Here is a 27,680-nt window from a genome sequence, read left to right on the forward strand (position 1 = left end):
AATAAGCAGCATCACAATAAATGGAGAAAAGGAAGTTGTCAAAGACTTCATATTACTTTGCTCTACAAGTAACACCAATGGAAGCAGCAGTCAAGACATCAAAAGACATATTGCATTGGGCAAATCTTCTGCAAAAGACCTCTTTCAAGTGCTGAAGAGCAAAGATATCTCCTTGAAGGCTAAAATGCACCTAACCCAAGCTATAGTATTTTCAGTCACCTCATATGCATGTGAGAGCTGGACAGTGAATAAGGAAGACCGAATAAGAGTTGATGGTTTTGAGTTGTGGTGTTGGCAAAGAATGCTGAAAGCACTGTGGACTGCTAAAAGAACTAATGAATCTGTCCTGGATGAAGTGCAGATGGAATGCTCCTTGGAAGAGAGAATGGCCAGACTTTGTCTCACCTACTTTGGTCATGTTGTCAGAAGGGACCATTCTCTGGAGAAGGATGTTATGCATGGTAAAGTGGAGGGTCAATGAAAGAGGGGAAGGCCTTCAACAAGACGTATTGACATGGTGGCTGCCATGACAGGCTCAGGTATAGTAGGGATTATGAGGCAGGTACAGGATCAGGTAGTGTTTTGTTCTGTTGAATGTAAGGTTGCTATGAGTTGGAAATGGCTCGACCACACATTATAACAACAAAACTTGCCTAATAAATCCCATAATCATAAATATTGTCCATGAGTTCTGTGTGGCCATTGCAATGGATAACTGGGCCCAGCAGAGAAGTGGAGAGTTCCATGGGAGGGATGGTTGGTGTCAGAACAGGTAAAAAGTTTGGAGGATGGCAGCACATCTGACGGCTGCCTCAAAGGAATTAGCCATGGGCTGTTGAAGCTGATAGTGTTTTTCTCTAATTCTCTTGAAGTTAGAGGAAGTCACACATCAGTGCCCCCACATACTTTTACAATAGGGTTCTTCTTCTTCTTCTTCTTCTTTTTCTTTCTCGTGGGTTACATTGTTTTATAAGACACTCTGTTATTTAGCTAAAAAGCAATCCCAGGAGATAGTTTTGGTTCAAGGTTTAAAGGGTATCTCTGGGTGATAGTCTGGACTTTTTAGAATTTGAGATTTTTTTCCACATTTTTCTCTGATTATATCAGCATATTCCACTGTGGCCCTGATCAGAACATTCCATAGTGGTAGCCAGGCATCATCTAGTTCTGGTCCCAGGGTAGATAAGGCAGTTGCTCGTATAGACTATTAGGTGTATAGACTAGTTTTTTGGTTTTCTTTTTTCCCTGAGACTGGTTTCCTTCTTTCTCTTTCGTTCTGGATGAGTAGAGACCAACAGTTGTGTCTTAGATGGCTACTTTCAGGCTTCTAAGACCCCAGACACTACTCACCACACTAGAATGTAGGACACATAAACTTTATGAAGTATATTATCCCAATTGACCAAATTGTCCCATGACACTGTGGTGCTAAATCTTCAATCATAGACCCAAATTTGCAAGGTGTTTGGTTAAGTCTGAGAAGTATTTGTAACTGTGCCTCCATGTGGTTTTTTATATATGTGAATATATATGCATGCCTGCATAAGTACATACGTGTATATACACGTACAAACATGGAGCCCTGGTGGTGCAGAAGTTAAAGTGCTTAGCAGGTACCAGAAAGGTTGGCAGTTTGAATACATCAGCTGCTCCACAGAAAAAAGATGTAATTGCCTGTTTCCTTAAAGATTACAGCCTTGGAAACCCTGTGGGTCAGTTCTACACTGTCTTATAGTGTCACTGTGTCAGAATTGACTCAATGGCAATGAGTATACGTGTGTGTGTGTGTGTGTGTGTGTGTATACATAACCACACACATTTTGGGGGAGGTTGGTGATGTTACAAAATTAAGTACAGTATTCTTAATGAATATTCATGTAAGGACTTTAGAGAACACTGAAATTGTGGGTAAATTTATCTCTCTATATATTTATGTAAGTTTTTATACACTAAAGGTTTCTGGCTATACTGGATTCTGAAAAGAAATCAAAGAATAAGAAGGAGGAGTTAATCACTCCTCCTCTTATTAGTCAAATTTATATTTATGGTTCAGAATTAGCATTAATTCTGTAGAATGACAGTCGCCACATTTTTCAAGGATTTAAAAATAATCCATGTGTTCTACCACTTCCTGAGAAACATGCACCATGTAAATATAAAGATATTTTATAACTTGTCCCTAATATGGATAGTCTTAAAATCATATTTTCAGAACATAGAGACAGAAAATGAAAGTAATGATGATTGAAATAATTTTGTTTCACAATCTATTTGATTTAAAAATGGCAAATTAAGTAAAAGAAAAATGACAATAACAGCAATTGATAATGACATCAGACTTAACTATTTTCTATCATTTCCTGTCTCTGCCAAACTCTACTCAATTATATGCTTTTAATTGGATCCATCTTACACAAAATAAATCATTACTAAATAATATTTTAATACATAACAAGTGTCAGTATAGACTTAGTTTAATATAATAAGGAAAATAAACATTTGAGTTCTTTATAAATAAATACGGTACTAGAGACAAACCAGCAGAAAAAAAAAACCTAAAACAATGAATATTTACATTTCTCTTACTTATAAGTACCATACCATTTAAGATACTGTTTTACAGAATAAAATGATTCTATCTATTAGTTCTTATACTTTTTATTGTGCTAAGAAATATCTGCAATCATTTGTAAAGATGAATACATGTTTTTAATCACCAAGTAACAGACCCATTAAGAGACCAATAAGTCTTAGAAGGCTTATACTTATATGGTAGGACTATAATATACATGTGGTCCAAACGAAGTGTCTGTAAGTCTGACGACTCAGGGATCTGTAGTTGAGCCTAGCTCTATAGTAGAAGCTAATTTCACAAGAAAATGAGTGAGTTAAGTGATAAGGGGCTACCAGAAATATCATGGTCTCCGGGGTGTAGGTGCTGCAAGCTGAAGCTTTCCTCAGTGGCTCTCTCAGGCACTCAGACTCATCTTCATTCTGTACAATATCACTGCTGTCACTGTTGTTATTGGTTTCATAATCAGAGGTAACTTGAGCTGTGTCATCTGCAATGGAAAGAAAACAGCTTATTAGGAGACCTGCAATAGGGAAAAAGTTTCACTTAAGCAAGTTTTTCTGAAATGTATACTGTGAATATAAAATTTAGGAAAATACAGCTTTTAGGAGCTTACACATCCATCAAAAATATAGGATCATAGGGTGGGAAAATGTACATTTTTGAATCCTTAAAGTAGACAGGAATTATAATCTGTGATCTACATGGTATTCAGTAATTCTTCCATAATAACTTTTAGATCAGTAGTTCAAACTTTTTAAAAATCCTGTGATTTTCTACATCGTTTTCCTCTATTCCTACCCCAACATACTAAAGCACAGAGTAACTGACTAAAATGCCATTGACATATCCAAGAACAAAGTGGTCCATAGAGTATCAAGTGATGGCTTAAGAGCTGTTGTTGTTGTTGTTATGTGCCGTCGAGTTGGACCCGACTCATAGCGACCCCTCCTTGGGTTTCCAAGGCTGTATCACTATGGAAGTAGATTGCCCCACCTTCCTTCTGAGGATGGCTGGTGGGTTTGAACCATCAGCCTTCTGGTTAGCAGTCAAGTGCCTTAGGCACTATGCTATGTATTCAATCTTGTCCCCTTGGAGTCTGTGGCTTCCTTCCTTCAGGATCTCCTCCAGTGTCTCCATTTTAGAGAGCACTAAACCGTGCTACCTGAAGATCAAATGTCTGAAGAACACGCTCCTAGGGCAGAGAGTTGAAGAAACTTCTTGTAGTTAAATAAGATACCCGAATAAAACTTACTGAGGGCTTGCTATGTGCCAGGTGTCACTTAAAGCACTTTATCAGTATTGACACATTTAATTCCCTCAACAATCCTATAAGGCAGGTATTACTGCATTGATATTATACTCACTTTACAGATAGGAAACTGAGGCAAAGAAAGAGAAGTAAATAACCCGAGGTCACACAGCTTGTAAAAGTTGCTGCTAGAATTTGAAATCACGAAGTTCTTTACTTTTGATAAAGTCTAGTTTTCCTTTCTTCCTTTTTTTTCCTTTCATGGTTATTACATTCTGTGGGCTAAGAAACATTTGCCTTCCCCAAGGTCGCAAAGATATTTCCCTGTGCTTTCTTCAAGAAGCTTTATCATTTTAGTTTTTACATTTAGGTCTATGCTCCCATTCTTCTTTGCCATTTTGTCGATTCCAAGTCATAGTCACACTGTTAAGACAGAGTTGCCCCATATGGTTTCCAAGGGTGTAATCTTTATGGAAGCAGATTGCCACATCTTTCTCCCTTGGAGCAGCTGGTGGGTTCATACCACTGATCTTTTGGTGAGGAATTTCAGTATAATACAGGTAGTGGTCCCGGAATTACAATAGAGTTCCATTCCAATGACTCTGTCATAAGTCAATTTTTATGGAAGTCAAATCTTTCTCTCTCTCTCTCTCTCTTTCTATTTTTCATTTGCCTGCTACTCAACAGTGTTCTGAATGGTAATCCATAACACTGAATACTGGCAAGTGAACATTTGAGCATAATCAATAAATTATGTGCCACAACACTGTATGTAGTACATATTACTAATCATAAGATGTACCAAAACAAACAAAACAACAAACAAAACCCAGAAGGTCATAAGTGCAACTGTTGTAACTTGCATACATTGTAAATCAAGGATTACTGTACTTAATATGTTGTGAGATAAGGGATGAAGTTCACTTCTTTTTCCCTAACACCGTTTATTGAAAGGATTATCCTTTTCCTCATTAGATTGCTTTGACTACTTTGTTGAAATTCAACTTTGTTATAAAGGAGGGGTCTAATTTGGGACTCTCTATTACACCTAATTTATTTGCCAACCCTTACTGTCTCAATTATGATAGTTTAAATCTTAATGTCAGGACATTTGTTTTCTCTTTGTTTTCCTTTTTTTGGATATTCTAGGTTTGTTGCATGCCCTTATATGTTTTCTAACTGATATTAAGTTTCTAGTGAATAATGACTTGTATTAAGTAGTCTATTCCAATCAGAAATATCTTGTAGAACTTTTCCAAAGACCCATCTTTCTCATGTAACAGCTACTATATTAGAATTATATAGGGTATGAAAATGTAATTGACAAATTTCAATCCCAGATTCTGTAGAAAAATGGCAAATCTAGACCTGGAGAAGCCACTGAAAGGTCACAGCTCTACATGAAAACACAGAGCTGATAAAGACATATTCTTCTTAATGGTCTCATCCCCAGTAGAGTTAGAAAAGATCAGGGAAAGGCAAGGAAATATTCCAAGTCTTTAGAAAAGTTACATCATCATATGGTAGCCACCTAGAGAACTATCCCTTTGATTTCTTTGGTGTGTGTCCTGTGCCTTCCACTCTGCCATAGCACACCATTCTTACAGGCACACAACCAATCAACAATCACTATTTTTTCAATGTCTACCAAGAAATGTCAGAGCAGAAAGTCAAGAATCATTCTTTGTTAGCTCTATCACTCTAAAATCAGTTGGTGATAGAAACATTTTTCCCCTACCCCTTGTGCACTCACAGCACTCGCAAAAAGCATGTGTTCCTGGGGTTCTACTGATAAAAGTGAAATTGTTATTATTATAGTAATAGCAACAAATAATTTACTGCTTACAGTCACCTATGTGCTATAATAAATGCTTTATATGCTTTAAGAAATTTAATTTTCACAATAAACTTGTACAATAGGCACTATTATTTTTGCCATCCTAGAAGTGAAGGGATTTAGGCACAGCGGTTAAGATTAAAACTAAACCAAATTCACTGCCGTGGAGTCGGATCTGACTCATAGTGACCCCTCCTTGGGTTTCCAAGGCAATGTCTCTAGAGAAGTAGATTGCCCAACCTTCCTTCCGAGGAGTGGCTGGTGGGTTTGAAATGCCAGCTTTCTGGCATTTCAGTAGTTAAATGCCTTAGGCTCTATGCCACTAGAACAGAGCTCCTAAGGTTAAGATTACAAGTCCAGTAAGTAGTGAAATCATGATGGCTGGCTCCAATGCCTGTGCCCTTAATGACTCCACAGCACTGCTCTAGGAAAACTATGCAACTTCACAGCAATAGAAGCAGTATCATTTCTGAGGATCTGCCATGGGGATCTCCAGAGTGTACGCCAAAATGAAAGGCTCTGCAAAGCCTGTGTAGCAAAATCAAATAATATTTCCATATGGTTCTTTACCAGTAAACCAGTTACCAGTAAGGTAATCCTGACTCAGAGCAACCCAGGTTTGTCAGGGTGAAACTGTGCTCCATAGCATTTTCGATGGCTGAGTTTTCAGAGATAGATAGCGGGACCTTTCTTCTGAGACCTCTGGGTGGACTCAAACCTCTAACATGTCGATTAGCAGCCACACACGTTAACTCTGTGTACCACCCAGAGACTTCTATGGTTCTTTAGATTTTGTAAAATGGCCCTTCATTTTTGTAAAACAAATACATACTTGTGTATAGATACATAGCAACATTATGAACAGCTTTGCACCAAAATTTTATTCATGATTAATGTTAGGTTGTAGGATTATGAATTGCTTTATTTTCTATCTTGTCTTCTTTAATTTGTAAATTTTAAAATCAGGAGCACAACTTTCTTTTTTGATCAGAAAACTAAATATGAAACAGTAATTTTCATTTTGAGAAACAGAATTTGAAACAAATGAATTACCTGTTCTGCTTGGAGTCTGAATGGTTGTATTGCCTTTCTCCAGTGACCCATCAGCAGGATTCCCTTGGGAATATGGTCTGCCACAGCTGAGAAATATTGGAGCACATTCAAAGAAAATATTCTCTTTTCAAAAAAAAAAAAATCATAGGCACACACTACGTATGTGCACATTAAAGTCGATAATAATAATAATCAAATATTTCTACATTTTATTGTTTGTTTCATGGAAAAATATTTTTTAATACACTGTGATATTTGAGATATATATGTGTGTGTGTGTATATATATATATATTTGTACATATATATATATATTTCTTTTTGGTGATAGAATGATTAATGTAAAGGATTAGAAATTTCTTTTTACTCTTATCCTTTCCTCTCCCTAGTAAAGGACTTATTTGGTATTAACTACAAGCAAAATTTGTTATATTATTTAGCAAATACTGGGATAAGTTGCTACTTATTTAAAATAGTGATTTTGGAGTTGTCAATATATATTTGGCAAAAAATATCTTCCCCAATGGAATAATCTATTGTTGTTGTGGTTATGTGCCATTGAGTCAGACCTGACTCATAGCGACCCCTCCTTGGGTTTCCGAGGCAGTATCGCTACAGAAGTAGATTGCCCCATCTTCCTTCCGAGGAGTGGCTGGTGGGTTTGAACTGCCAGCCTTCTGGTCAGTGGTCAAACACCTTAGGCACTACGCCACCAGAATGCCTGATCAGAAGCCTCATTATTAGATTTAGTTCTTTGGGTTAAGACATATGATGTTCAAAGGGTCTTTTACAAGGTAAATAGATTTTTAAAAGAGGGTGAGGGCATATTAGTTGTATTTTTTAACCACAAAATTAAAATGAGTTTATTTTTCAAGTTGGTCAATCATCTGTTAAGATGCTAAGGAAATGATCAAAGAAGAGGTATCTTTCTAGATTGCTTTGGATATTCTAGGTTTTTTGGGTTTCCTTATGCATTTACTTACTGATTTTTTTTATAATGCTAATGATTAAGTACTTTCTGAAAACAGTCTATTCCAATCAGAAGTCACTTGCAGGAATTGGAGAATTAATGTAAGGTTGATAGCATAAGGTGCTGGGTGAAAACCAAACACAACACACACACACACACACACACACACACACACACACACACCCCAACAGGCCAAGGAGGCATATAGTGGGCAAACAAGAAGAATGAAGGGACTCGAGAGGGCCACAGAGTTCCGTAATAGAGAAAGTTGGAGGATGTAGGATACTTTTGCTTTCTAAAGAGTTTTGATTATTTTCTGAACTAAAAAGCAATCCCACAAAAGGTCTGGCAAGGTCCTAAACTGGCTCCTCTCTCATTTATCTTGTTTAGAGCCCTCAGAGTTAAATTTTCATTTGGCATTTTCCTGTTGGATTCCTTCCTTCTGTCTAATACTGCAAAGGGTCTCAGAGAGTATTTATCATTTAACTACTTTGTACTCACTCTAAAATGAGAAGAAGTGAGAAATAGTTTTCTGTTTAATATATTAAATATATCATCATTTTTTCCTCCTAAATTGTGTTTGTATGTGCGATGGAGAAAAGAAAAGATAAGCATTTTCTAGCAAGAGAGCAAGAAAGTAAATTTAATTCAAGCCTTGAGTGAAGTGGAAAACTATTATACACACAATATTTTTTATTATGCAATCTCATCAGTTTGACTTTGTTGTTGTGGTTAATCGCCGATGAGTCGGACCCGACTCATAGCGACCCCTCCTTGGGCTTCTGAGGCAGTATCATTACGGAAGTAGATTGCCCACCCTTCCTTCCGAGGAGTGGCTGGTGGGTTTGAACCGCCAGCCTTCTGGTTAGCAGTCAAGTGCCTTAACCACTATGCTACCAGAGCTCCCACTATGCTCCTTAGGGAATCAAAAAATAAAATGGAAAGAAAAGTTGACAGGACTGAACTGGGGAAAAAAGTACTGTATTTTTACGCAAATAACATGTGACTTCTACATTTGTTTGCCAACTGCTCTCTCCACCAGGGAGTATTTCTGTAAGCACTGCTATGCCAGTTTTCTTTTCTTTCTTTCTTTCTTTTTTTTTTTTTTTGAAAAAAAATAAACATGTTGCTGTTTAAAAAATTAGCATAATACATTTACAAAAATACCTCCCAAGGGAAGAGAGCGGGTGGCAAACAAATGTAGAAGGCGCGTATTATGTGCGTAAAAATATGGGTACATGCAATTGATGGGCTTACATTCTTGGATTAAACTTGGTGGTCTCTAATTAGAGTTTATTGGTTTTAAGATTTTCATTGTAAAATAATATTGAAAGGGAACATTTAAGTTAGTAGTTCAAATATACTAGCTCTTATGCCAGAAAAATAGCTTGTTGCATAGGCATTGCAGTGGCCAACAGACTAGGATTCAAGGCCAAACCCATCAAGTTCAGCAGGGGAAACCACAATAATTGGCTGTGTGCTTTTGGAGCTCTCTGTGGCTACATGGGTGGCTGTCTTGAAGGCAATAATAAAACCTGGTTTAAATTATAGATTTATGAAGCCCAAACAAATAAAACACACACTACTGGATTTATAAACATTATTGGATTAGTAGGCAGTGAAGTTCCCTTGTTTTTTACTGAATCTTCTTTTATAAAAATTCTATTACTTTTTTTTTTCCTGCTACAAAGGAAAAAAAAAGGATGATGATTAGACAAGCTATGTGAGCAGTAAATATTTTCTGAATATCTTTCTCCTTTCTTTAGGCTACTTATTTTCCACAACTCTGGAGTCCACAGTGGGAATCCCCTAGAAAAGCGAGAAGCAGATGTCTGAGACACAGATTCTTCTTCTGGGTTTCATTTTGACCCAGGATGTATACCACAAAACATTATTTCTTAAGTATGTTCTAGCAAACCCTAGATTCAAGGGCAATTACTGGGTGTTAATCTAGAGAAATTGGTTCTATGATCAAATAAATTCAGAAAACACTAGATCACACAAAAATTCACAGGTGTCCTTTTAGCAGGACTTGTCAGAATATTTAATAAAGGGATATATGTTGTCAATCTTTAACAGAAAATATGATATGGCTTTCATATATTTTAAAATAAAATGCATCTTTTGTGGGGGAAAACAGATGGGATTAACATTCCACAAAATTATTTTTCAAAATACCTTTCATAGAAAGGCAGTAGAGTAACTTTTGGACAATAAAATAATTTTTTATTCTGGCCCTGTCCAAAAAAAAAATAAATAAATAAACAAACAAAAATGATTTTACCTTTTAAAAATATTTGGAAAGAGAAAGTAATAAAAAAAAAAGATGATAAAATAAATAACATTCATTTAGTTTACAGAATTTACTAACATCTGAAAATGAAACTTACGAAGCTTAATCTAGTTGCTAATACTTAAAACTGAAGACACTGATACAATCTGAGTCTGTGCACTAATATTTGATACCCGAAGACCAACACACCACTAATTTAATCAAATATTGGCCATCATTAACTTTGTTGTTTTTGTTATGTGCTGTCGAGTTGGATCTGACTCATAATGACCCCTCCTTGGGTTTTTAAGGCAGTATCACTATGGAAGCAGATTGCCCAACCTTCCTTCTGAGGAGTGGCTGGTGGGTTTGAACTGCCAGCCTTCTGATTAGCAGTCAAGTGCCTTAGGCACGACACTATCAGAGAGAAATATAATTTCATTCAAGGTGCTCTTGCGATTAAATTTAGTTTAAAAGTACTAGACCCTTTCCTATTTAAAAATTAGTATAATGATCTAAGATCAATTATTTAAGCTACTACTGAAGAACAAACAAAATATATTAATCAGTACAGACACTCTTTCTTAGTGACACTGTTGGCAGAATAAATACTCCTACCATGCTAGGCCCTTTTTTCTTATCCTCACTCATAGACAACACTTTGCAATTCTTTTTCAACAAGAGAGAGCAACCCAAACAATTGCTTAATTGTTTTCAGACAACTATTGGGATCTAATCACAAGGTGGTATGTATTATGTGTACATTTTTAAATTACTTAAATGGAAAAGTAAAAACCATTTCATCAAAATATAAAGTTACATCAAATTGGCATAATTTAAAAATAATATATATTTTATTCATCCTCTACCAGTAAGCAGACAAAATATGCAACCAATTATTTTGAATCATCTTCAAAGTTTGAGTTATGGACTCTACAACATCTATTAATAGAAATAAATATATAAATAAATAAGTCCCTGGTAAAGCCTATTCATCATAAAGTACAGTATCCTATATAGGCATGGCTCAAAGACACTGCAGATTCGATTCCAGACTACAGCATAAAGTGAGTATCACAATAAAGTGAGTCACACAAATTCTTTTGTCTCCCCATGCTTACACTATATTGTAGTATATATATTGTAAGTATTAACTGTGTAATAGCATTATGAAAAAAATTGTAATATTGTGAGAATGACCAAAATGTGACACAGACACAAAGTGAGTACATGCTGTTGGAAAAATGGCACTGACAGACTTGCTCGATGCAGGGTTACCACAAAGCTTCAATTTGTAAAAAATGCAGTATCTGTGAAGTGCAATAAAGTAAAGCACAATAAAACGAGGTATGTCTGTACTTTCCTGTCATCTTCTTTGGAAACTTACACAAAGCTGTGTGAACTGGTGGTGAGTTTTCCTATGCAGAAAATGATACGAAACCCTTACCTGCTACATATAAGAAGTGGAGTCAGGATCTGAGGGGATAGGTCAGGGGCACTCTGGGTATAATAACTTAAGGCCCTGTGAGAACTGAGGCCTTGTTTGGCAGTTGTTTCTGCAGATTCGGGAAACTGTGCTGCAGAAATTTTGCTGATTGGGCTGCTGGCAGGAGTCCCTTGGATAGGTGAAGAGCAGGGCGATGAGAGAGGTGAAATCTTAGCTAGGGCATCTGAGAAAGAAGAGAGATATTAAGTCACTAAATAAATGTCTTTGAAATGCAAAACTGCAACTCTTAAACTTCACCTCAGACTCCATTAACTCACTAACAACCTTGTGCTCAGGGCACTTGGGCTGGCCTTTGCATGCCACCAACTGGAGACAGGGTGTGTGTTTGGGGTGTCTCCACTGTATGAAATAAGAGTGATGAATTGTGAAAAAAATCAGTGGTAATGCTGGCAAATACAGTTAAAGTCTTAGTATATTGGAGTGATTTCAGGACAGACAATTATTATTTTCTTCTGCTATTTTGGTTTATTCTTGCCATTCTGACACGATGACAATAAGCTTCTTATGTGTTTGCCTTCTCTCATGTTATGAAGCATTTGGGGCAGGAACAAGACCTTCTGTGGTTTTAAACACCAACAAGTACTGGAGCAGAGTTCTGAAGGCATCAGGCACTTAACCACATGTAAATGAGAAGATAAATTTTTGTGAGGCAATTAACCATACCCATTTTCAATGAAATGGCACTTGGATCAAAATAGTTTTTGAAGAAAACATGAAAAGGTGTATTAATCCATTTCTGATCAAAATAATATACCTAAAACTTCAATTTAAAGCACTGAAAATGTTAAATCTTGGTATTTGTGCCAAACTGCCTGTGTTTACTCTGTATTATGAGAATTTTACAGGACACTAGCTTAGATTTCAAAGTACCAGTGTTGGGGTAGAAGATTATATCTTTTGAAGTTGCTCTCTCCCATACATAAAGAAGGAAGCATATTCTTAAAATTGAAAAAAGAAATAAATGAACAACTACCTGTTTACTATTTTTAATGATTTGATGGCTGAGTAACTGACTTAAGGGTAAATGAAATGAAATCATTAAAAGTCATTCTCTGTTTCTCACCACTTAGGGGAATTTAAAGCCAGAGGCTTTAGGTCATCAAATAATTGTTGTTGTTAGGTGCCACTGAGTCATTTCCTACTCATAGTGACCCTATACACAGCAGAACGAAATACCACCTGGTCCTGTGCAAGGTCCCTGATCCCGCCTATACTTGAGCCCATTGCCGCACCCACCACATCAATCCATCTTGTTGAGGGCCTTCCCCTCTTTCGTCGACCCTGCACCTTACCAAGCATGACATCCTTCTCCAGGGAATGGTCCCTTCTGATAACATGACCAAATAATATATATGGTTAATGGCTACTGGCTCAGAGCACAATTTCCTTAAAATGCCTACTCCTTTAAAAGTTTTATTTATCACATCCAAATGTTTTCAGGTCCACTAGAAGGAATATTATGCTTGGTGAAGGATTTTTGCAATTTTCTTTTTAAATTTCTTGTTGGCACTGTCATTTGCTTTGTTTTGATTAAGTGTGGACAGTAGCAATCCCTTCCTAGTCATTATTTCTATTGTTGATACCTGATCAACAGATCAACTCCCCTACCTTTATATGCAGCCAATGAAGCCATTTTGGACCCAGAGAAGTTAGTGTTTTCAGATGAACAATACTAGGGAGTGGGAGAATATGGCATGAGCCCAAATATTCTTAGTAAAATGTGGTTTATTACCTTTTACTTTTATCAGTGACTGCCCAAGGTGGAAGAAAAATCCATTATGTTTTAGGAAGCATTTGCATTGCTTGCTATAATGACAATTATGGTATTTATTTTGATTTCTATAGCTGTTGTAAAGATTTAACTATTTTACCCAAAATACTGAAAAACTTTCACATTACATAGTTTCAATCAGTTGTCTTCTGGGCAAAAAGAAAAATAAGTATATTAAATTTTTAGCTCAGAGTTTCCCAACCAATGCATAACTGTGTACAGTGAGTGAGTTTCGAGTATGTTGTGAAGTACTAATGGTTGCAAATTAAAAAGAGCAAGAAGAGGAGAAGGAGGAAGAGGAGAGGCAGAACAAGAGAGAGGAGAAGAGAATCATTTACAATTACCACCCAAAAGATGAAGTATTTAGGAATAAAATTAACCAGTGACACAAAGGACCTATATAAACCTACAAAACACTAGTCTAAGAAACCAAAAGAGACCTACATAGTTGGAAGACTATTCCATGCTCATGGATAGGAAGACTTAATGTAAAAATGTCAATACTACCCAAAGCAGTCTAAAGATATAATGCAATCATGATCCAGATATAATACAATCCTGATCCAGACTTCATCATCATTCTTTAGAGAGATGGGGAAATCTAATCATCCACTGTATCTGGAAAGGAGAGACTGTCGATAAGCAAAGTGCTACCAAAGAAAAAGAACAAAGAAGGTGGATTCACACTTCCTGATACCTACTATTCTGCCATGGTGGTCAAAACAGCCTTGTATTGGTACAATGACAGACACATAGACCAGTAGAACTGAGTTGAGAATCCAGAAGCAAAAATGTCCACTTGTGGCCAGCTGATCTTTGAAAAAGGGCTGAAACTTATAAAATGGTGAACAGATAATTTCTTTAAAACATGGTACTGGCAAAACTGTATACGCTTTTGCAGGAAAATGAAACAGAATCCAATATCTCTCACCATATGCAAAAAATGAACTCAAGAGGAATCAAAGACCTAAATATAAAACTTAAAACTATAAAGATTATCAAAGAAACAATATATTGGGGCAAATTTAGGGGGCTTAATACATGACATAAATACAATATCAAACATAACTTAAAATGTACAAACAGCAAAAGGCAAAGTAGATGACTGGGACCTCCTAAAAATTAAACATTTAATCAAAAGACTGCCAAAGAGTGAAAAGAGGACCTACAGACTGGAAAAAAAAAATTGTCAACAACATATAGCACAAGGGACTAATCTCTGAAATTTATAGAAAACATCAACACTTCCACAACAAAAAGACAAAAAATCCAATTTAAAAAATGGGCAGAGGACATGGACAGACACTTTACCAAAGAAGATATTCATGAAACTAACAAACACATGAAGATGCTCGTGATCAATAGCCTTTAGAGAGATGCAAACCAAAACAACAATGAGATATCATCTCACCCCATCAATAATAACCAAGCTCAACAAGACAAAAACAACAAATGCTGGCAAGGGTGTGGAGAGATTGAAACTCTCACACACTGTTGTTGGGATTGGAAAAGAAAAAGGTGTTTTCTTAAAAATTTGGAAAGAGAAATACCATTTGATCTAGCAATATCATTACTAGGTATATATTCTAAAGAAATGAGAGTGGGACACAAATAGATATATGCACACCATGTCCAGTGCAGCACTATTGACAATAACCAATGGAATATAACCTATGTGCCCATCAATGGTTGAATGGATAAGCAAATTATGGTATATACACACAATGGAATATGATGTAAAATTAAAGAATAATGAATCTTTGAAACACCTAACAATGTGGATAAACTTGGAGGACATTATGCTGAGTGATAAAAGTCAATCACAAAGGGACAAATATTGTATAAGTCCAGTACTATAAAAAGTCAAGGAAAGGTTTACATACAGAAAGAAATATTTTTTGATGAGTACCAGGGATGGGAGGAGAGGGGAGGGAAAAATACTAATAACAGTAACTATGGATACATAAATAGCCACGCAAGCTGAACAGAGGTGGGAAGGGAAAGGGACTACATCCATGAATATATGTAAGTTTGACAGGATATTTCTACTTATGTATTTATATTTGCTGTAAATATATTCATGAATTTAGTGGGGCATACAGGGGGCAACTTCCTAGTTATAACCATACATCCAGAAGGAATGAGTCACTGCCCATGGCACAACATAGTCTGCAAAGACAATAGTGTACATCCTATTGGGGCAATCTACTTCCGTAGTGATACTGCCTAGGAAACCCAAGGAGGGGTCGCTAAGAGTCAGGGCCTACTCCACGGCACACAACAACAACAACAACATTAGGGGAGTAGCACCTGGAGTCTCAAAAGTTATTAAGTATCCATCTAAGGTGCAACTATCAGTCTCTTTCTGTCTGGAACAAAGAAAAGTGAAGAAAATTAGATACACAAGGAAAAATTAGTCCAAAGGACTAATGGTCAACATGAACCCCAGCCTCCATGACTCTGAGACCAGAAGAACTAGATGGTACCTAGCTACCAATGGGATACCTCTCGAAGGAATCACAATAGAAAGTCTCTTATAGAGTGGGAGGAAAATGTGGTACAAAACTCACTATGACTATGGCCCTGAGACACCCTTCAAGCTGGGAAATGAATTCAACCATGTCTCAACCTTCAGCCACATGACAGATAGGCCTATAAGGTGAATAATAATACCAAAGAGGTATGCACTTATTAGAACAAGCAACCATAGAAGGTCAAAAGGGCAGCATTTGCTCAGGTGTCAAGCTCAGAAGGAAGAAAAGGATCGGAAAAAAGGAGAAGGGAATTGGTACCCATAGGGAGGAAGTGGGAAGAGTGCTGTTACATTGTGGCGATTGCAATGAATGTCACAAAACAAAGTGTGTATGCACTGGTGGATGGAGAACCAATTTGCTCTGTAAACTTTAACCAAATTACCAAAAAAAAAAAAAAAAAAAAAAATCAGAGAGACCCTTGATGTACATTGCTTTCGACAGTTCCCTTTATCTTTTTTTCTTTTTAATAGCAAATTGTGAGTTTTCTGACAGTTTTCCACAGGCTTTCTTTTCTTTTTCATTCTTTCTTTCTTTCTTTTTTTAAACAGAACTGTAGTTGAAAGCCTATGGCAACACTGTCCATTTCTGTCTTGACACAATATAATTTCTGAAGGCAACTTAAGAGAACATTTTTTTTTTCATTGTTAATATTTAAGTAGTTGCCAGCTGATATCCTCATAGAAATGCAATCCACTCTTAAATACAAATTTAAAAATCCACTCAACCATTAGAGTTCTTGGAACTCACGGATTAACTAAATTTAAACAAATAAGCAGACTTTAAGACTCCAAATTTACTGCCTAGGACAAATTTTAAAATAAACTTTGCAACAGAGAATAGGCTTTATGGCTCTGCAGTCCTGTTAGTCTACATATTTTGAACAATTTTAACAAGTATGAATCTTGGCAACAACCATGAGACACAGGGATATTTTTACAATGTAGGTGGCAAGATAAAGGTATAAATATATAAATTCATTTTTTTCCCAAAGCCAAACTACTATTTATCACCAAGTGTTTTACCATGTTGTTGTTGTTGTTATGTGTCATCAAGTCGGACCCAACCCATAGCGACCCCTCCATGGGTTTCTGAGGCAGTATCACTACAAAAGTAGATTGCCCAACCTTTCTTCTGAGGAGTGGCTGGTGGGGTTGAACTGCCAGCCTTCTGGTTAGCAGTCAAATGCCTTAGGCACTATGCCACCAGAGCTCCTAGGGCTTTACCATAGATTATTTATAGTTTAAAAAATGGACTAGAAATGTCAGACCTCTTTTAAATGCATACATGTTTATATGTATATTAGTTGTCAAATGAATGGAAAGATATAAATGCAGATAATAGTGAAACACTCTTTCTTTCTGTAAAGGTATGACTGCAAATAAATGATTTCAGACACAGGGACATGATACTGCAAGGAGGAAAAACTCTGTAAGTCTTTAAAAATAGGTCTAAAGATAATCATGTCTAAAGTTAAAGCTCTGTAGCATAGTGCCTAAGGCACTTGACTGCTAACCAGAAAGCTGGCGGTTCAAATCCACCAGCCACTCCTCGGAAGAACGATGGGAAATCTACTTCCATCGTGATACTGCCTCGGAAACCCAAGGAGGGGTTGCTATGAGTCGATCTGACTCGATGGCATATAACAACAACAACAAAGTTAAAGAGATGAACTTAATGACCTTTTAAAGTCTCTTGTAACTTTATATTGCACATTCACACACATTTGCAAACATGCACACATGAGTGAAGGGATTCAGATAAATATGTAGTGTCTCAAATTTATTTATCTAAATTTCATAGTTCAGTAATTTTAAGAGAGTCCAGGAAAAAGACATAACTCATGAAATATAAATCTTGTACAATTCAAACTGCCTTAATCTGAAATATTTAAAATTAAAATATTTAAGAATATGAGCATTTAAAATGTAACTGCAAAAATGTCCAAAATACCAACTCCATTGAGTAATTCAGCCTTTAATTCCTTTTTCCTGAGAACATGAGAAAATGTGTGTCAAGACACAAGGAACTTTGGGCAATCAAAGTGAGAAGATAAATAATATGGGAAAGAAATTATGTAAATGAATGAATCTGTTATAAGCTGCAATACTCTCACAGTTTAATTATAATTGAATAAGAAAAGAACCAGCATGTCTTTTAAGTGTCTCCTTTACATGAACACAGGAAAATGGTCAGCATTAATATTTTCCCAAAACACAAAATGTTTCTAAAATAAAGAGAATATCAAAAAACCAAACAAAGCAAAAACCAATATCATAATATTATAATAAAGTTCTCTTTCAATTCAAATTTTCTATAGGAAATATTTAATCTGTTAGACAGTCTCATTGTAATAACCAACCCAAAGTTATAAAAACTTATAAGAATCTAAGAAGAGATTATTGCCAATGTGATAACTATGATTAGAGTATTTTAAAAGCAAAATGAAATAATGATAACTCTACATTATCAATAACTCAAAAACCAGAAAAGCAAGATTGAACATGCAAAATTATATTTAAATCATTTATTTTTATGCTTCAATCAAAGGATTCTTATTTCTTTCACTTTTTATATAAGTAGCTTCGTATTTCAGGTAGTCCCCAATTTAAGACATATTAGAGTTATGATGAACCACACTTAAAATCATCCTATTTTTTTGGTACATCTTATCACTAGTAACATGTACTACATACAATGCGTGCAATTTGTTGATGTTATCATTTTCAGATGATCTGTCTCTAGATGTTTCATTTTACAATTTACTGTTTAAAACACTATTGTACAGATTTAGCTTTCTAAACTAAATCAGGTGATTTAGTTGCTTGAAAATATGGACCTAAATGCTGATTCCTTTGCTAAAGTTGCTAGGCATATCCAGAAGTACTAGGAATATATGAAGAAAAATGAAAAGAATCAGATAATTATAATTTTTTGACTTTCAGGTAAAAAATTCCCATTCCTAGGAATAATCCAGATGATTCAGAACTTTCCATAAGAGGAGCTATTATCATTACTGGAAAAACGCTAATGTTATTGATCTCTTCTTCATAATTAGAGTAAATTTTTAAGAGTTGTGTATGTTTTATGCATGAGGTTGCTGTTAGGTGCTGTCAAGTTGGCTCCAACTCATAGGAACCCTATGATGTACAACAGAACAAATAACTGCCCAGTCATGTGCTATCTTCACAAGCCTTGCTATGCTTTTGCCCATCATTGCAGCCACTGTGTCCCTCGTTGACGGTCTCTTGCTTTACACTGACCCTCTACTTTACCAAACTTGATATCCTTCTCTAGGGATTGGATGTATTGAACACCGATGACCAAAATCCAGATGAACTGTGGGAGGCCATCAAGAACATCATACATAAAGAAAGCAAACGGTCATCATAAAAGCCAGGAAAGGAAGAAAAGACCAAAATGGATGTCAGAAGAGACTCTGAAACTTGTTCTTGAACCTAGAGAGTAGCTAAAGCAAATTGAAAATGACAAGATCAAAGAGCTGAACAGAAGATTTAAAATAACAGCTCAAGAAGAGAAAGTCAATTGTTATCATGAACTGTGCAAGGACATAGAGTTAGAAAACCAAAAGGGAAGAGCATGTTTGGCATTTCTCAAGCTGAAAGAACTGAAGAAAAGATTCAAGCCTTACACTGCAATATTGAAGGATTCCATGGGCATAATATTGAATGAAGCAGGAAGCATCAAAAGAAGATGGAAAGAATACACAGAGTCACTGTAGAAAAGAATTGGTTGAAGTTCAACCATTTCACAGGAGGTAACATATAGTGAAGAACCAATGGTATTAAAGGAATATCCACTGAGATGTTTTAACAAACTCATGCAGTGTTGGAGGCACTCATTTGTTTATGTTAAGAAATTTGGAAGACAATTTCCTGGCCAACTCTGGAAGGGACCAATAACTGCCCATTCCAAAGAAAGGTGATACAACAGAATTTGGAAATTATTGAATACATGCAAGTAAAATTTTGCTGATGATAATTCAAAAGTATACAGTAGTATACTGACAGGGAACTGCTAGAAATTCAAGCCAGATTCAGAAGAGCGTATGGAATGGGGAATATCATTGCTGATGTCAGATGGGTCTTAGCTGAAAGTAAAGAATACCAGAAAGATGTTTACTGTGTATTATTGACTATGCAGAGGCATTTGACTGTGTGGCTCATAACAAATTATGGATCACATTGCAAAGAATGGAAATTTCAGAACACTTAATTGTGCTCATAAGGAACCAGGACAGAGACAAGAGGCAGTTGTTCCAACACAACAAGGGGATACTGCATGGCATAAAATCAGGAAGGGTGTGCATCAGGGTTGTATCCATTCAGCATACTTATTCAATCTGCATGCTAAGCAAATAATCCGAGAAGCTGAACTATATGAAAAAGAATATGGTATCAGGAATGGAGGAAGACTCATTAACAACCTGCAGTACACAGATGACACAATCTTGCTTGCTGAAAGTGGAGATGACTTAGTGCCTACTGATGAAGATCAAAGACATAAAGGAAACAAAATCCTAACAGGTGGACCAACAAACATCACGATAAATGGAGAAAAGATAGCCATGAATTTCATTTTATGTGGATCCACAATTAAAGCCCATAGAAATAGCAGTCAATAAATCAGTCTATGCATTATACTGGGCAAATATGCAAAAGACCTCTTTAAAGGGTTTAAAAGCAAACATGTCACTTTGAAGACTGAGGTGCACCTGACTTAAGCCATGGTATTTTCAATAGCCTTATATGCATGCCCACTTCAGAAGGAAGGTTGGGCAATCTACTTCCATAGAGATACCACCTCCGAAACCCAAGGAGGGGTTGCTATGAGTCAAATCAATTGGATGGCAGTGAGGTTTTTTTTTTTTTTCATATGCTTGTGAAAGTTGGACATGAATAAGGGAAACCAAAGAAGGACTGATGCATTTGAATTGTGGTATTGGAGAAGAATAATGAAAATGCCATGGATTGCCAGAAGAGCAAACAAATCTGTCCTGGAAGAAGTACAGTTGGAACATTCATTAGAAGTGAGAATGGCCAGACTTCATCCCATGTTCTTTGGTCATGTTATCAGGAGTAACCCATCCCTGGAGAAGAATATCATGCTTGGTAAAGTAGAGGGTCAGCAAAAAAGAAGAAGACCCTCAATGAGATGGACTGACATAGTAGCTTTAATTATGGGCTCAAGTATAGCAAAGATTGTGAGAATAGTGCAGTATCAGGCAGTGTTTCATCCTTTGTACATAGGATCACTATGAGTTGGAAATGATTCAACAGCACCTAAGAACATGCAATTATTAGAATATATCTGTAAGTTTATATGTAATGTTTATAACGCCCCAGGAAAATAAAGATCATATTTATAAAGACAATGATGATAGAAGGCAATAATAATAAAAACTTAAAAAAAAATAAGAGGTATCTGGTTTACATCAAAATTATTTACAACACTTACTGGAACAGTGCCCTGGTGTAAGTCAGGGACAACCTGTGATTGGCTGTTTCAGCTACTTAAAATCGATGATAATTAAGCCAGAGAATGCACTATTTACTTGATTTGTGCAAAGAACAAATTTCTTTTGATCCCAGTGAAAACAGATCATTTATTTATCTTTTAGTTTTTCAATTTTTTACTTTATGCCTGCTTCCTCCCATCTCTTTTGCTTATTGATTCTTATATTCCTTGTCAGATTCTTTTCACAGTTTATTTGATTCCATTTACTTATACTCATTTCCATATTAAGGGGCTTTACCCAGCCCCTTTCAACATAATTTATTAAAAACTAGGCCCCATCATAGTCATTTATGCTGTGGTGGTACAGTGGTTAAAGTGCTCAGCTACTAGCCCAAAGGTCAATGGTTTGAACACACCAGCTGCTCCACAGGAAAATAGATGTCAGTCTGCTTTGTAAAGATTAATATCCTTGGAAGTTCTGTGTACTATAAGGCCACTATGAGTCAGAATCAGCTTGACAGCAGTGGGTGTTTGGTATGGCACCACTGTTGTTGTTGTTATGTGCCCTCGAGTCAAATCCGACTCATAGCAACACCTCCTTGGGTTTCCGAGGCAGTATCACTACGGAAGTAGGATTGCCCAACCTTCCTTCCGAGGAGTGGCTGGTGGGTTTGAACCGCCAGCGGTCTGGTTAGCAGGCAAATGTCTTAGCCACTATGCTACCAGAGCTCCCATGGCACCACTACTGAGCTAAATTAATTCAAACATGCCATCAATGCAGAGAAACAAGGTTTCAAAACATGAGGACTCATCTGAGCAGGGGCAACTGTAATCTAATTTTAGTTCTCCGATTCTTGAAGGATGTTTCTTCCCCTGTTGACTGACTTGCCAGGATTTGTTTAGTTGAATTCAGCAGGCATAAAGATATAATTAAACATTTACCTCTGCTATGACAGTAGTCTGAAGATGCCACCCTGCAAAATCCCTTCCAGAGAAATTATGATGCAATTACTTTAGTGTACTTATAGTAAGAATGAGAGTAGTCTCTTGCTATATCTGTGCCTCTAATTCCTACCTGCTGCCTTTATTGTAAGGGGCCTGTATTGTATTGCTGTGCTAAGCACTCATCTGCTATCTGAAAAATCAGTGGTTCAAATCCACCAGCCACTCTGGGGGAGACAGATGTGGCAGTCTGTTTCTGTAAAGATTTATAGTCCTGGATACCCTATGGGACAGTTCTACTCTGCCCTACAATGTCACCATGAGTCATAATGATCTAGATGATGATGAGTTTTGCTTTTTGGCCCATGTTATATCTTATGTAAGGAGCTCTGGTAGCATAGTGCCTAAGGCATATGACGGCTAACCAGAAGGTTGGTGGTTCAAACCCACAAACCACTCTGTGGAAGCAAGACTGGGCAATCTACTTTCATAAAGATTTATTGCCTTGGAAACCCAATGGGGGTCTCTATGAGTTGGTATCAACTCGATAGCAGTGGGATTGGTTTGGTTTGGTTTATATCTTATGTGGATATCCTTTCCCTTTTATCCTTCACCTTTTTTTCTTGAATGCAATTATATGAATTGAGTTGGGCACAAGGAACTTGGGGCTGTGCCATCATTTGATGTTATTTCCAGCATCTACCCTAAACATAAGGAACCATAGTGGTGGAGGGGTTAAGTGCTCAGCTGCTGCTAACCAAAAAGTTGGCAGTTCAAATCCACTAGCTGCTCAGCAGGAGAAAGAGGTGGCAGTGCTTCTGTAAAGATCACAGCCTTGGAAACCCTATGGGGCAGTTATAATCTGTCCTATTCAGTCACTACGTGTTGGAATTGACTTGACAGAAATGGTTTTTGCTCTAAACGTGTTTTAGATTCTTTATTTTTTTTAATTTGAAAATCTTTAAAGTGTTTTAGTCAGCAGATATAACTCTATTATGTTGAACATTCAATAATTTTTATTATTTAAGTGAACAAATTGAGAGAGACAACTAAATCCTTTCATCATCTTGGACTCAGTCAAGGATGTAATAATAATAATAAAAGAAAAACGTCCTAATTTTATAGTATCTTAACCTGTCCTGATCAATTGTTTTCTAGTATGAAGTCATTAGGATAAAAGAAAGCATTCAGTAGTAATTGTGTGACTTTGCACAAGTTCCTTAATTTTCTGTGTCTCAGCTTCCTCCTCTGAAGCATCGTCCTTAGCCAGACAAGAACTTAAAATACTTAAATTTTTATTACAACTCTTGAGTTACATATTAACTTCTGAATTTATTTCTATCCTTAAGAATATCTTTTTCAAAACTATCCACAAATCTGAAAATATTATTACTTATACATACATATTCATTTGGATTGACCTATGTTTTTAAATTGATTTGTTCATCATTTTTATCATATCTCAAGCTTTCTTTCTGATATAATTTTTCTTCTTTCTGGAATACATTCATCAAAAATTCCTTTAGTGAAGGAGGTAGTAAAGTTTTTGGCTTATCTGAAAATGTCTTTAGTTTACTCCTATTCTTTGAGATAGAGATACCACATACACTATTTTAGGTTACTATTACATTTTCTCAGAATTTTAAAGAAAACATGTTCTGGTTCCTTTCATTTCTGAAAATTCTGCTATTCTGCTCTCAGACTTAGTGACTTTCCTAAAAAGGTAATTTATCTTTTCTCTGGCTTATTTAAAGAATTTCTTTGTCTTTGGTGTTGTGTATCTTTACTACTTAGTGTCTAGATATGGATTTCTTAGCATTTACTTTGTTTCTCCTCAAATATTTTATGTCCTCCATTCTCTACTAATACTCTGATTATGTATATTAGACTTTCTAATTCCTTCTTCCATACCTTTTAAAATATCTTCTATTTTCCCATTTCTTATCTATGTATTATACTGGGTAAGTTCTTTATAACTTCCTCCCAGTTTACCCATCCTCCCTTGATTTGTATAGTATGTCATTTAGCCTATCACAGTTTCAAAAGTTATATTTAGTTTCTCTGCAATTATATCTTCTCTCATTCTGTTAATTTTTGGTTCATTGATTTATTGCTGTTGATTTTTGTGATCTCATGTTTTTCTTTAAGTATTTAATAATTATAATTTAAATATTTCAGAATTTAAATACCTTAATCATTTTAGAGACCTAGAAGGACTTTTTTTTTAAAATCTGTTTTTGTTGATTCTAACTCATGATATTTCCTTGTGTGTTTAGTGATCTTGGTCGTAAGTTCCAATGTGTTTGATCTTGACCTATGGAAATCTCATTGATATACTGAGAGGACAGGGCTGTTCCTGCTTCACCTTTCACCTGAACATTTTCCTGCAGGGACTAAGGAATCCTCGTGACCTAGGACCACTGTAATGCCCCTTCAAGAATCATTGGTTTAATGTGGAATGTTTAAGTTCAGTTCCTCCACCTTGCTAAACCAAAAACCAAACTCACTGCTGTGGTGTCAGATCCGACTCAGAGCGACCTCTCCTTGGGTTTCCAACACAGTTATCACTAGGGAAGTAGGCTCAGTTAGTCTTCTTACATAGCTAATCACTGTGTTTGTCCTCAGGGCAACTACTACTTAAATTCTTGTGTATGTTTTCCTGTTCCTTGCCCTGGTGAAAACTCAGTTCTATTTTCCAGTTTACCCATGACTTCTAAGTCATAAAATCTAAAAAGCATTGCTAAAGAGCAAATAGGATAGGATTAGTTTTGGAACAAAAAAAGATCACCTTTAATAGTTTCTTTCAATGTTGTAATTCCAATAAAATTGTACTTTTTCAAGAAAGTGTCTTATAACATTGAATACTGGAGATTTAAGCCAAGTAGATGACGCTTTCAAGAAACAGCTATCCAATATAAAATGGGTTATCAAAGGGAAAATAAGCAACTAAAACTTCTTTTTCAGATGGAAGAAACAACAACAGAAATGCATGTCTAAGTGGTCCTCTTAAAATTAAAAGTTTATATTCAAGATGGGCTCTTGAAATATCACTGGAATGTGAATACTTTTCTGTAACTATTACCTTCCTATAAACATTGCTATTTTAAGTTCTGCTTCTAACAATGATGGAGTAGTTTGTAGTAAACCAATGCTTCTTTGAGAACAACTAGGAAAACGGTTTCTTTCTTTCTTTTTTTTTTTTTTTAAAAGGTGTATAGTGTTTCTTGCCCTTGTAGAGGGTCTGGGTAGCTTGTCTGCTTATTCCACCTAGAACCCTGAGCTGCAAAGGAAAACATAAAGTGGATCAAATGCCAACTAGAGGACAAAGCTGAATGAAAACAGTGAAAAAGGAGACAGAGCTGTGAACTGGTAATTGGACTGACACAGTGTGGTCATTTTGAATTTTTGCAAGTATCATCCTGATTGAAGCAGCAGCATGATAACTGGCCTCACTAATTGAGAACTTCACAGGAACTCATATCAAGATCAGAAATGTGCAACATCCCCCTTATTCCCCACACCCTTCTGGTGACCAGGGGTGTGGCCAAACTCTACCTCACCCACCTTCTGGACTGGCAGGCACTCCATTTTGCAATGGAGACTCTGCCCCTAGCCTCCTCTGGGCTGACAGTAATGCTTTCTGGGAACAGTCACTCTGAGCCCAGCAGCCTTCTGGGATGGTAGGAACTCGTTCCAGGACCAACCGCCCTGCTCCCCAGCCACCTTCTAGGTTGGAAGAGACTCCTTCTAAGATCAGGTGCTCTGTCCCTAGCCACCTTTTGGGCTGGCAGGAGCACATTCTGGGGCCAGGTGCCCTGTCCTCAACTCCTCTATTAGGAGGAACTCCTTCTGGAACCAAAGCTGTCACCTCCACTTCCCCCTGCCTCCCAGCCAACTGCTTAGATGGTAGGAGCACTGCTGGGTGTCCTGTCGCTCCTTTTGTCCCCTCTCCTTTTTTTATTTTTTTACTTTTTATTTATCTTGTTCCATTTTTTTTCCTTCTTTTTCTCTTTTCCTTTTACTTGTTTTATTTTTATATGTTTCTTATTTTCCTCTACTATTCTTTCTCTTTCTTTTATCTTCTTCCCTAGTTTTCTTTCATTTTTCTTTTTGTTTTTACTTTATTTTTATTCTTCTTTTAATTTTTTTTTCTTGATGGCAGTGAGTTTGTTTTTTTTTTTTTTTTTTTTTTTGCCATTTTCATTTTCTTTTATTTAGAGTTTTCCTTTTTTTCTTGTATTTAATGTCCCTCTTATTATTATTTTTGCCCCACCCAGCATGAGCTGGCAACTGTGCCCACACTGTCCAACCACCAATGCACCTCCTGCAACCCCACCCACTGGATGAGGGCCCCTACCTGCTTCTGCACTAACTAATCAATGATAGATGGCTAATATCAGCTCATATTGTCCACAACTGTTCTACTTGAACAGAGAACTGTACACACACTCTCATCTTCTATCACACCCACCAGAGACAGGTAGTGAGTGCCTAAGTGCTGCCAAACTAGCAAACTGAGTAGCACACCAGTCCCACCCACTTGGGTATATATGGGGAAAAAACAAAACAAAACAAAACAAAACAAAAAAACCTAGGCAAGACACACCAACATATAATCAACAATTAAATACAGATACAAATTCAGTTCACACAAAGAAGCAAGACAGAATGCTAGAAATATGACCAAAACACAGAGCCAGAAAACCCCTCAGAGGAAGAAATGCATTGAAACTATCTGTTAAGGAATTTGAAATAATTATATTTAAGTACCTTCAACAGATCAAGAGAAAAATCAAGGAAAACACTGATAGAATCAAGGAAAACACAGATAGAACTAGAAGAATTCAGGAAACCAAGAACAATGTACCTCAATAAATGAAAAATTAGGAACCATACTAAAACAGTACGTAGAAATCCAGAAGAACAATACTAAGATTTAAGAAATAGATATCACATTGAAAGTGCAAAGGAATAGAAATGAATCAATGGAAAACAGTTAGTGTTATTGAAGATACATCTCTCAAAACTACTGTTAGAAGAAAAATAATAACAAAAAAAGTAACAAAAAAATGAAGAAAGTCTAAGATTTATGTTGGGCACCATCAAGACACAATACCTTATGTGTGACCAGAATTTTCCATAACAGAAAGAGACAACAACAAAACAAAGCAAAACAAAACAGAAAAGTGTTAAAGATTTGTTGGAAGAAACCTTCCTTAATACAATGGAAGATGAGACACATTTAAGAAGCTTAATGAACACTAAATAGGATAGAACCCGAAAGAAAATCACTAAGACATATTATAATCAAAACTTCCAACAGCAAGACAAAGAAAATCCTGAAAGCATCTTAGGAAAAATGAAAAATTACCCGGAAAGGCAACTAATATGACTAAACTCTGATTTCTTGGCAGAATGAAAGAAAAAAAATGCCACATATGAATTGTATATCTGGCAAAATTGTCCCTCAAATGTGATGGCAAAATTAGAGCATTT

General features: G+C 36.3%; 1 protein-coding gene across 1 annotated transcript in view; it reads right to left on the reverse strand.

Annotated features, from left to right (window-relative positions):
* PDE3A (phosphodiesterase 3A) overlaps positions 1–27,680 on the reverse strand; it is a 406,437-nt gene that overhangs the window by 31,649 nt on the left and 347,108 nt on the right. The window contains exons 6-8 of the mRNA XM_007946790.2: positions 11,403–11,625; positions 6,715–6,800; positions 2,908–3,062 (exon numbers count right to left, since the gene is read on the reverse strand). Of these exons, the coding sequence (XP_007944981.1) occupies positions 2,908–3,062; positions 6,715–6,800; positions 11,403–11,625 (464 nt within the window). The remainder of the gene's footprint in view (positions 1–2,907; positions 3,063–6,714; positions 6,801–11,402; positions 11,626–27,680) is intronic.

Source organism: Orycteropus afer, unplaced genomic scaffold (genome assembly GCF_000298275.1).
Source record: "Orycteropus afer afer isolate SDZICR_OR568_19922 unplaced genomic scaffold, OryAfe1.0 scaffold00171, whole genome shotgun sequence".
NCBI classification, from domain to species: Eukaryota; Metazoa; Chordata; class Mammalia; order Tubulidentata; family Orycteropodidae; genus Orycteropus; species Orycteropus afer.